This window comes from Mustelus asterias, chromosome 3 (genome assembly GCF_964213995.1).
Source record: "Mustelus asterias chromosome 3, sMusAst1.hap1.1, whole genome shotgun sequence".
Taxonomy (NCBI): domain Eukaryota; kingdom Metazoa; phylum Chordata; class Chondrichthyes; order Carcharhiniformes; family Triakidae; genus Mustelus; species Mustelus asterias.
Window position 1 is genome coordinate 130,902,024 of NC_135803.1, and position 12,438 is coordinate 130,914,461.

The window sequence follows — 12,438 nt, forward strand, 5'->3', positions numbered from 1 at the left end:
ATTCAGACACAGGTTCAATTAATGTTTCTACTCTATTTTTCCTTTTAAAGATAACAAGGAAAGTTGGCACTGTCAGATATGGAACTGGCATAGCTATTACTTTTGATCTGTCTTCACAGGAGAAGAGGGTGCAGAATTGATTAAGTTGGGATGGGATCTGTGTAAACAGCAGGAAATTGTGACAAAATCTTCACTAAAAATTCGTTTTTTCCCTGAAATAGACAAAGCATTCAAACTAGATAACATACATCTCCATGAGTTCTAAAGGAACTACCTATACTAGAAAATAAAACAAACTTATAAGAAACATCAAAGGGGTAAACATCAATGCATTTAAAAATTGTATGGACTCGACAGAGAAAAACAAAATGCAGCTCTCATTTACATTCACAAAGGACAAAAGGTGAGAGGTTTACAAAAGGATTTTTTAGAACAGGAAGAACAAGGCAGTATGTAGATAATAATAACAATGCTAAATCCAAACAATGTGCATGCTCATACAAAGAACAACATGTAAATGGGACAGGTTATCAGGAAAGGCTTTGAAAGAAACAGAAAACAAATTTAGATACATTTCCGACTGAATTGAAGAATGTGGTGAGAATAAAGAATGGTGGTCCTCAGCATAACCTAAATTGAGCACCTTTGTTGGGTGAAATGCTGTTTCCTGTCCTAAAAGTTACTGTTTCTAATCTATGGTATAGGGAATTTAAAATTACAGGAATTACAAATGTTCATTTATTTACTATTAGTTTTCTCACTCATTTTCTTTGTCAATTTTGTTTCTCCTCATTGGGGAGAATTTTAACCTAATAAGGTGGGTAGGTTTCTCCGCAGGTGGCAGATTAAAACACCAGAAATAATCAACATGTCAGGAAACTTACAGGAACCTGCCGACTTCAGCTTTTAACCCGAGGATGTTCTTCAGCATGTGGCAGACCCCTGTGGTAAAGGCCGGTCTGACACTTAAATGGTAATTAATTGCAATTATAACCCAAGGTTCTAACTTTAACTCTGTACACTGGTTTCCTTAGCTTCCTGGAACTTGCCTTGTAACACAAGGAGAGTGGGAGTTGATAGGACTATGCAACTGACAGGCAAGAAAGGCTTTACATACTGATAGAAACAGTTAAGTGTTGTCCTCACACTTGCATAATATATAAACTCTAAACCTTGCAGGATCCCTTTAATTATTAGACCTGAAAGCAGGATATCATCATGTTCTAATTAATTGGGAAGACCAGAAGTCAGATGCAAATACAGTTACTGAGTTAGAAGTCACAGATGAACACCCTGCTGAAATTTGAGTTCCCAATAAGCTGCTGCCCTCTCCATCTGCAATTGGATCTGATAATTAAAGTTCAACTCACTGGGCCCGATTTTACCATCGCTTTGCGCCTGTTTTCGGGCGTGAAAACTTAGTTAAGTCAGGCATGAGGCAAGTAGTGCGATCCGCGCCCGCATTTGCATGCATTTAAATTGACTTAATGGGCTGCACTCCCAACTTTACTGGCACTTCCCCCTTTACCACTGTGTTCGGCTATCTGGAATTGGCGCGAAACAGACATGCTCCATATAAGTCCGATTCGGGCGCTCCGTCAGTGAGGGTTAGTGAGGAGGTAAGTGGGGGGTGGGGAATGTGCGTTGACGGCGCTCTGCTTAAGATCGGTGGGGGGGAAGGGGGGTCCGCTGCCACTCTACTTGAGATCGGTGGGAGGAAGGGGGGGGACAGGGCCGCGATCGGTCTGGGTGGCAGAGCGGGTGGGGGGATAAGGGGGTCAGTAATGTTGGGGGAGGGTGAGGCAATGTCTGTGGGGGCCAAGGGGAGGCATTATCTGGCGCAGGAGGGAAGTGGCAGGGAAGCAGCATTCTATCATTTTATTTCTGCACATGCGCAGTTGGAGGCACCGATCGGAGCTGCAAGTTTTCAGGCGCATTACGCCCTGCCCACATGTTTGTGTAGCGCAATTCGGAATCGCTGATATTTTTGCAGGCAGAGTGCGAATGGGGGTGCCTCAGAATGGGTCTAAGAGTTCAATCTGAAACACTCCCAGTTTCAAGTCCGCCCAGCACTTAGAATCAAAATGGTTAAATAGAGCCAAATGGCCAAGGATAGTCCAAAGAAACAGAAACTTTGACTGATTTCCACCCCACACCCCCTCCCCACCACCATCCCAGCCTAGGTTGATAGTGATGCCCACACTACTATTCTAGATAACATTAACACTTCATCACAGGCCAAAGTTGATCTTGGTACCTTTTAGTTGGTATATTTCAGCAACTTACTGTCCTAATTTGCTGTCTGAGCTGTTTACGCACTTTGGGAAGCATTTATTTTCTGGTTGCATGAATGTTAGCTTTTCAATCATTTATAAATAATTTCCAGACAGATTTCAAAGATCACAAAGTTCAAGCCAACATGAATATGAATACCACATACCAGAAATGCGCATAACATGTAAAAAGTGATGAAATATACAATAGCAAAGTTGCTACCACATGTAAACTCTTCTCCTGGGCCATACTCTGACTCCGGGTCACAGCGTCTTCCAGGCATGCATGCTAACATGATTTCTTGCCAGGCTTCTCCTGTGGCACACCTGTTGAAACAGTATAATGTCATCAGAAAGACTATCAATGCAATTTAATATTGACGTTGACTGTTAATGTAATTGATTTTGGGGATAATTTTCACCTTCTTTTGCCTCGGAGTTCAGCTGGCAGAGTGGATCACCTGCCTGTGGTCAAACTTTAATCCCATTGAAATCCCTGAACCAATGTGACTTATGCATTGTTTGAACTCAATGTCCAAATTTTGTGACACATTTTTCCCGATTTACCAATTTACACTTTCAGTTTCATATTTGATTGCTTCTAGTATGGATTGGTAATCCAAACAACACTGGAATTTGCAATAAGATGGGCAGAAATTTATTGAGAAATATATTCCAAGTCAGTATGATTCCAGAAGTCGGCTAATATGCATCTACATCTGAAACATACCAGCAACTGATTTTCTCAGTGAAAAACAACAAATATCTGTCAACACTAACAATTATATTATTGGAAGAATATATGTAAACGTGGCTAGATTCAAGGCTAAAACTCTCCATCAGCTGTTAGAGATCCTAGTACCGCAGAGATTCTTCGAAGTATAATCTCAAGCTTGTGTTGGATTGTAAAAGTCTCCATGAAGTAATGTTATTCAACACTTTGTAATCTGTTAAAATGTTTGTTACCTAAGCCAATGCAAACTAAAAGGCAACTAATGACTAACGTCATAAATCGAAACGTAGGTCTGTAATATTGAGTCACTCTTCCTATGTTGATGGATCCTATTTGTAAATGGACTGTGAATATTTGCTGAGAACTCCTTGACTAAATATGAGGATGTTAGCAGAACTACCAATGCCTGCTCCCAACACTATTTTATAGACTATAAATTGTAAATCTCTACACAATATTATACATGAGAAAGTCTTCCTAAAACCACCTTCCCTTTGTTGTCATCAGCATTTGATATAGCTTTATGTGTTCAAATGTTGTATATGTCTTCTCTTTTTATCTCCCTTACAGAAACACAAGAGTTCTAACCCCCATGAGGGCACTCTGCAGCTGAACTTGTTGGGGACAGAGAATTAGCATGGCTAGTCGCTGTTACTGGTTTGTGGACAAATTGCAACTTGCCTGCATAATGGTGAGAGCATTAACACACCATCAAGCCACAGAATTTGGCACCTTGTAAAGCTATAGAGGAGCTATTCTGTAGCCATATAATATATTTTCATCATGTCACAAGATATCAGGGAAGATGATAAAACCTTGGTGTAGCCACTAAAATCAGGGATGCTCAAGAGAGCAGAATTAGAGGAGTGCAAATATCTCAAAAGGTTGTAGAGGAGATTACTGGGATAGTGAGGGTGAGGGCATAGAGGGATTTGAAACGAGGTTTATAATTTTAAGACCGAGGCCTTTTGTTTAACCAGAAACCGGTGCAGGTTAGTGAACACAGAGGCGATAAGTTAACAACATTTGGTGCGGGATAGTACATCAGCAGCAAAGGTTTGGATGACTTCAAGTCTATGGAGGGTAGAATGTGGAAAGCTGGCAAGGAGTCTGGTAAAATAGTCAAATAGATGAAGATTTAAGCAGCAAAAGAACTGCAGCAGGAGGAGAGCTTGGCGATGTTACACATGTAGAAATAGGCGTAGATATATGTAGATATGTAGCTGAAAGAGTGTAGATATGTAGCTGAAATTTCATCTTGGGCTTGTGAACAGTCTAGTTCAACCTCAGACAATTGGCAGGGACAGGGAGGAAATTAGTGGCATGGGATTGATGTTTGCAGCAGAATCTAAAGACAATGGGGGCAATTCTCCCAAAAAAATTCGATCTGTCGAATTCACATAAAAACTGGAGTAAATCACACTGGTTTTTTCAGCAGGGTTTTCAAAATGAATCTCCCACACTCTGTGCATTTCAGAGTGCCTCAGCGTGAATCACGCCGAAAATCAGTGGACAAGGCCTATTCCCACTGGAGAGGCCGGCAGCATAGCACTGAGCGGGCCACTGCAAATGCACTGATCTGTCAGCACCGAGATCGGCGCATGCACGGTAGCCCCACACTGCTGGCCTCCTGACGGCTGGCAAGCCCCACGATTCCCGCAGTGCTGCCCCTCCGAGCCCCCCACTGCCTGATTGCTGGCCCCGCGAACATGTCCGGGCCAGCCTCGACTCCCTCCCGCTCCCAGCCTGCCTCGATGATCCCACACACCCCCCCCACCCGCAACGCCGTTCTCCCGATTACTCCCCCCATCCCTACCAGCAGCCCGACACCCCCCCAAAGTCCCAACCCTCCGGTAGCCCTGACCACCCCCCCAGCAGGCTGACACCTCCCACCCACACCCCAATGGCCAGCCCCGATCGCTAGCCTCTCTCCCTCTGTCAGCCCAAATGCAGAGTGACAGTGGGACCCCCCAACCCCACCGATCGCCCCCATCAGGTCCTGCTCCCATTAGACTCCATCTCCTTGGCGCCCTCCGGGCATTGGCAATTTGCCCCTTGGACAGTCCCAGGGGTCCAAGTTGGCACTGTCAAGATGGCAATGCCCAGGGGCACCACCCAGGTGCCCGACCCTCTGGGGGGGCCCCAATTGCCCCCCTTCACTACAGCGGGGTCGGACCGCCAGCTCCCCACAAGTGGAGAGCTATACTAAATCCCACTGGAGTGAAATACTCCTGGTGGGAGTGAAGAGGCTAGTGGGCCCAGAGATTTCAGTCCTGGGCCTGCTAATGATATTTAAAATAGATTGAGATAAGGATTTCAATAATTTATTCAGCTTCATGGCAATTTCTGGTGCGGAGCTCACAGCGCCGGTAATCTGGCTACCGGAGACGCGCGGAAGCCCTGGTGCCCAGCGGGGAGCTCACGAAACGGCCTCCGCTCGTGTCTACCAGCCTGCTGCGCTACAAAAGCAGTGCAGCAGGATGGGAGAATTGTCCCCAAAGACATTGGTCTTCACAATATTTAACTGGACAAAATTTCTGCTCATCCAGTACTCAATGTCAGGAAAGGAATCTGATAGAGACATTGGAGGGATCAAAGGAGGCGGTGGCTAGGTGCATTTAGGTATCGTCAGCATAGATGTGGAAACTGATACTGCTTTTTCTAATGCTGTCCCTAAGGGGCAGCTAGCAGATAAGAAATAGGATGGGGGCAGTGATTGGGATCATTGGAGAGACCTGGGGTTAACAGTACAGGAATGGGTAGAGGAGTCATTGATGGTAATTCTCTGACTACAATCAGACAAGTAAGAATGGAACCAGGTGAGCCAAACAACAGTGAAGAATTATTGGAGAAGGATGGTGTGATCAACTCTGTCAAAGGTCATAAAAGGGTTGTGAAGGAGGAGGAGGCATAGTTTTCCTTTCTCATTAGTGACTTTGAAGAAAGCCATTTCAATACTGTGAAAGAGGATTCAAACATGGAGTTCCATAAAGATGTACATGAATTTGAGGAAGGGTGGAAAATGATAGAGGAAGCTGATGATCTCAATCTTGTCAAGGAAAGTGAGGTTGGAGGAAAGGTGTTACCTTTGCATTCCAGGATGATCCTGGAACAGTGAGCAGTTTTCACAGGCATGAGCAAAATCCAACAGTGCCTTATGGTCTAGAACATAGAACATTACAGCGCAGTACAGGCCCTTCGGCCCTTGATGTTGCGCCGACCTGTGAAACCAATCTAAAGCCCATCTAATCTACACTATTCCAATATCATCAATATGTTTATCCAATGACCATTTAAATGTTGGCGAGTTCACTACTGCTGCAGGCAGGGCATTCCATGCCCTTACTACTCTCTGAGTGAAGAACCTATCTCTGACATCTGTCCTATATCTATCACCCCTCAATTTAAAGCTATGTCCCCTCGTGCTAGCTATCACCATCCGAGGAAAAAGGCTCTCACTATCCACCCTATATAATCCTCGATCATCTTGTATGCCTCTATTAAGTCACCTCTTAACCTTCTTCTCTCTAACGAAAACAACCTCAAGTCCCTCAGCCTTTCCTCATAAGACCTTCCCACCATACCAGGCAACATCCTAGTAAATCTCCTCTGCACCCTTTCCCCCAATGCATCCACATCCTTCCTATAATGGGGCGACCAGAACTATACGCAATATTCCAAGTGCGGCCACACCAGAGTTTTGTACAGCTGCAACATGACCTCCTGGCTCCGAAACTCAATCCCTCTACCAATAAAAGCTAACTCTGTACGCCTGCTTAACAACCCTATCAACTTGGGTGCCAACTTTCAGGGATCTAACTTTCAGGGTCTAGCGGATCTAGTGGTGAATGGCCAAAACCTGTTGTCCACCAAATTTGTTAAAGTATGAGGCCCTTATAATGAAATGAGCAGAAATGATGACCCTGCCATGGGAATGACCAGATCAAGAGACAATACTTTTGGGAGGGGGGTGGGGGGAGGCCAGTTGGGGAGGCCAGGTGGGGCATCGAAGGTGGAGGTGAGGGTGAGGTTGAACATACTGGCAGCTACTAAAATGTGTGAAATCTTTTATGTGTAGATGTAAGGATTAATTAATGACAATGAGGAGGGATCCTAACTATAATAGTATTATAATAGTATATATCAGTATTATTAATTCAATTATACTGCGGTGTGTTACTTTTACAGTAGTAGACACTTATGGCAGGATTTTCTACGCCTCCTGCCACGTGTTTCATGGTGGCGGAGGTGGCCCACCATTGGCCGGATCTTCTTTTGAGCCACTGCTGTCAACAGGGTTTCCCGTTTAACGCACCCCTGCCACCGGGAAACCCACAAAGGTGGTTCATCGTCGGTGGGACCAGAGGATCCCAATAGCAGGAACAGCTGGAAAACTCTGCCCTCACAGCAAAACAATACCTTCAGCTGCCAAGGCCTAAAACTCTGTAATTCTCTCCCTAAAGCGTGACAACTCTCTCTCTTCCATTAAGATGCTCCTTAAAACATTCCTCTTTGACCAAGGTTTTGGTCACTAATTCTTATATCTTTTTATATGGCTCATTTTGAAATTTTGTTTGATAATTGCTCTTGTGAAGTGTATTGAAACATGTTACTAAATTACAGCTGCTTTATGCATGTATGTTGTTGTTACCAAATAGTCACCGGAATTGTACCTTCCCACCCACCCACCACAGAATCAGAGTGGGCGAGGGGCAGACAATGTAAATGTCCATTGACCTCAGGCGGGAATTTCCGGTCTCGCTCAAGTAAAATCCCACCCATCATCTTTCCATCGCTTCTTTGGTCTTCATTCTTTTAATGCTGATGCTAAACACTATCTTATTCAATATCTTTGCCTACTTTTTGGAACACTTGAGATCCTAAATCTGTGGAGATGCAGTTCTGAACATAACTGAGCAGTTTCTTTGCAGTGATCTATTCAGTCAAAGATTTGAGATTCATGATTTGACAAAGTTACACGATAGCATTAGGCATTCATTCACGTCATATGTTCAAAATATAACCCTTTATAACTGATGATTGTCCAACAGCATGCTTCCACTTAAATAAGAGGCAATGACTGGAATTTTATGGCATTCTTCACTCCTGGAATGGTCTGGGAGGCAGGGGTGGCATAAGGTCAGGTGTAATCGCAGGGGGTTACTGTGCTTTTTTTTTCATTCTTTCAAGGGATGTGGGAGTTGCTGGCTAGACCAATATTTGTTGTACATCCATAATTTCCCTTGAGAAGATGGTGGTGAGCTGCCTCCTTAAACTGCTTCAGTCCATGTGGTGTAGGTACACCAACAGTGCTATTAGAGAAGGAGTTCTAAGATTCTGACCCAGCAACAGTGAAGGAACGGCAATATCTTTCCGAGTTAGGATAATGAGTGGCTTGGAGAGGAACCTCCAGGTGGTGGTGCTCCCATGTGTCTGCTGTCCTTGTCCTTCGAGATGGTAGCAATTGTGGGTTTCCTGTGGGAAGTGGTCACCTTTCCACCTCTGCTGATAATTCATCACAGGGTAGGCGGCGTGTGGCTTCCTGCCCTTAGGCTAATTAAGGCCATCGAGTGCTCAATTAATGGACACTTCAGTGGTTCTTCCTGCCACCCCTGAAAAACTATGCCATGTGGGGAAGCCATCTAGTTAACAAACCCTAGTGGACGCCTTGCATGCTCTGGGATTGGGCACTCAGCACCCACGGAAGGTCCCCCCATAGATCCCCATGCTTGCGATCAGCCCACCCCACCTAACCAAGATCTGCCTGGTTGACACCAGCAATCCCTGACCCCAATTACCTACATTCCAGGCCTCCTCCATTGAAGTTGGTCAGGTAACTGCTGCAATCCCACTGATGAACACCGCTCCAGGAACTGGAGAGTTGCCATCTTATTGGCCAGCAGCTTTTGGAACCGGAGATCCTGGCTGAGAGGGGCAGGCAGTTATTGTCTAAACAACATAAAAGTGTCTTGTGGCTTCCCAATTGTGAGGACAGTACCATGGTGATCAAGGTGGTGACTAGTTGGTGGTCAGTGTAGAAGTTGGTGATGACTCGTCAATGAGCGGAATTTGCTAGTGGTCAGGGTGGGTAACAGACATTGTGGAAGAGCGAGATACTGATTAAGGGGTTGTCAGTTAATAGGCGGATGGTGGTACAGGTCACTTAGGCTGTTTATTGGGAAGCTTGTTGATTTTGGAGGAATCATTGCTGATCCTCTTGGCCCACAAGCAATGCTATAAAGGCATATATCTCATGGGTTCAACCTTTCTCACCTTCCTTAAGCTGTCTGATTTGCCCAGGCCTGGGAAACCTGGCTGCCTATGGTTAAAAATAGAATGGTTGTTAAAATGAAGGTACACAGACTCATAATATTTAAATGACCAATCTTTCTCATGAGCAGTTACTCAGCTGCCTCTCATCCTATCTACATTAAAAATGGAAGTAGTGTGGGTTTAAGGTCAGTTCAGTTCCTTTTCAGATTTCTTGCATTTTAAACTCTGACCTTGGGGGATACAATTCAGCCCCAAGACTTCTCAGAATGAAACCAAAAACTAGTGACATTGATTATTTTGTACCTGAAAAGAAGTAGAACAGACTGAAAAAAAGTCTGAAAGTTGTTATTTCTGTTTATCTGTGTATGGTCTTGCAAGGCAACTTTGCCAAATATCTGGAAAAAATAGTAATATTGTTCAGTTACTATGAAATAGTTAGTTTTATCACTATGTACTGGACTGTGGACTATTATTGATTTTTTTTGTTTCTAAGTCATGTTAAATCAGACTTATTTATTTTCAGATTAGTGAAATTACAAAGAACAAAGAAAAGTACGGCACAGGAACAGGCCCTTCATCCCTCCAAGCCTGTGCCGATCATGATGCCCTAACTAAACTAAAAAAAAACCTTCTGCCCTTACTCGGTCCATATCCCTCTGTTCCCTCCCTATTCATGTACCCATCAGATGCCTCTTAAATGTTGTTAACGTGCCTGCTTCCACCACCTCCCCTGGCAGCTCATTCCAGGCACCTACCACTCTCTGGGTGAAAAATTTCCCCCGCACGTTTCCCTTAAACATTCCCCCTCTCACCTTGAACCTGTGACCCCTTGTAATTGACACTTACACCTTTGGAAAATGCTCCCGACTATCCACCCTGTCTATGCCTCTCAATTTTGTAGACCTCTATCAAATCTCCCCTCATCCTTCATCTTTCCAGTGAAAGCAATCCCAGTTTATTCAACCTCTCTTCATAGACAACACCTTCGAGACCAGGCAACATCCTGGTGAACCTTCTTTGCACTCTCTCCAAAGCTTCCATACCCTTCTGGTAGTGTGGTGGCCAGAACTGCATGCAATATTCCAAATGCGGCCTATTGAGGGTTTTATATAGCTGCAACATGATTTCCCAATGCTCAATGTACTCAATGCCCCAGCTGATGAAGGCAAGCATGACATATGCTTTCTTCATCACCTTGGCCATCTGTGTTGTTACTTTTAGGGAACTTTGGACCTGCACGCCTGAATCCCTCTGTATGTTAATGTTCCTTTTAGTTTAATTCATACCTAAATTTTTCTCCAAAACGCATCACCTTGCATTTCTCTGGATTAAACTCCATTTGCCATTTCTGTGCCCAAGTCTCCAATCAATCTATACCCTATTGTATCCTTTGACAATCCCCCGGCACTATCAGCAACTCCACCAATCTTCGTGCCATCCGAAAACTTATGAATCAGAACCCCCACATTTTCCTCTAGATCATTTATATATACTACAAACAACAGAGATCCCAGCACTGATCCCTGGGGAATACCACCAGCTACAGATCTCCATTCTGAAAAACACCCTTCCACCACTATGCTCTGTCGCCTATAATCAAGTCAGTTCTGCATCCATCTAGCCAGCCTACCCTGAATCCCATGTGATTTTAGTTTTTGTACCAGTCTGCCATGTGGGACCTTGTCAAACACCTTACTAAAGTCCATATAAACTACATCCACAGCCCTTCCCTCATCAATTATCTTTGTTAAAGTCAATCAAGTTGGTGAGACATGACCTTCCCCATACAAAACCATTCTGGCTGTCACTAACTAGTCCATTTGTTTTCCAAATGTGTATATATCCCGTCCCTCAATATCTTCTCCAAAAGCTTCCTCATCACTGATGTCAGGCTCACCAGCCTAAACTTTTCTGGATGATCTCTGCTACCTTTCTTAAACAAGGGAACAACATTGGCTATTCTCCAGTCCTCTGGAACCTCATCTATGGTCAAAGAGGATGTGAAGATCTCTATTAAGACCCCAGCTATTTCTTCCCTTGCCTCCCACAGTACCTAGGATAGATCCTATTCAGCCCTGGGGACTTGTCTACCTTAATGTAATTTATGATACTCAACACTTCCTCCCTTGATATATTGAGCGTTCACACACCTATCCCTGACCTCAACATCCATCATGTCCTTCTCCTTGGTGAATACCGACACAAAGTACTCATTAAGGATCTCACCACTTCCTGTGGGTCCACGCATAACTTCCCTTCATTGTCCTTATTCTCTTGCTACCCCCTTGCTCCTAATTTATGCATAAAAAGCCTTGGGATTCTCCTTGACCCTGTCTGCTAAAGACATTTCATGGCCCCTTTCAGCTCTCCTAATTCGGGGTTAAATTCCTTCCTACTTTCCTTCCTCTGGGGTTTTGTCAGTTTTTAGATGCCTAGACCTATCATATGCTTCCTTTTTCCTGTTGAACAAAGAACAAAGAAAATTACAGCACAGGAACAGGCCCTTCGGCCCTCCATGTCTGCACCAACTATGCTGCCCGACTGAACTACAACCCCCTACCCTTCCAGGGACCATATCCCTCTATTCCCATCCTATTCATGTATTTGTCAAGACGCCCCTTAAAAGTCACTAACGTATCCGATTTCATTACCTCCCCCGGCAACGAGTTCCAGGCACCCACTACTCTCTGTGTAAAAAATTTGCCTCATACATCTCCTTTAAACCTTGCCCCTCGCACCTTAAACCTATGCCCCCTAGTAATTGACTCTTCCATCCTGGGAAAAAGCTTCTGACTATCCACTCTGTCCATGCCTCTCATAATCTTGTAGACTTCTATTAAGTCGCCCCTCAACCTCCGTCGTTCCAGTGAGAACAAACCAAGTTTCTCCAACCTCTCCTCACAGCTAATGCCCTCCATACCAGGCAACATCCTGGTAAATCTTTTCTGTACCCTCTCCAAAGCCTCCATATCCTTCTGGTAATGTGGCGACCAGAATTGAAGACTATATTCCAAGTGCGGCCTAACTAAGGTTCTATAAAGCTGCAACATGACTTGCCAATTTTTAAACTCAATGCCCCGGCTGATGAAGGCAAGCATGATGTATGCCTTTTTGACTACCTTCTCCACCTGCATTGCCACTTTCAGTGACCTGTGTACC

General features: G+C 44.4%; 1 protein-coding gene across 1 annotated transcript in view; it reads right to left on the reverse strand.

The window, feature by feature from the left end:
• cacna1db (calcium channel, voltage-dependent, L type, alpha 1D subunit, b) overlaps positions 1–12,438 on the reverse strand; it is a 335,919-nt gene that overhangs the window by 114,868 nt on the left and 208,613 nt on the right. The window contains exons 29-30 of the mRNA XM_078209623.1: positions 9,583–9,674; positions 2,441–2,600 (exon numbers count right to left, since the gene is read on the reverse strand). Coding sequence (XP_078065749.1) covers positions 2,441–2,600; positions 9,583–9,674 — 252 coding nt within the window. The remainder of the gene's footprint in view (positions 1–2,440; positions 2,601–9,582; positions 9,675–12,438) is intronic.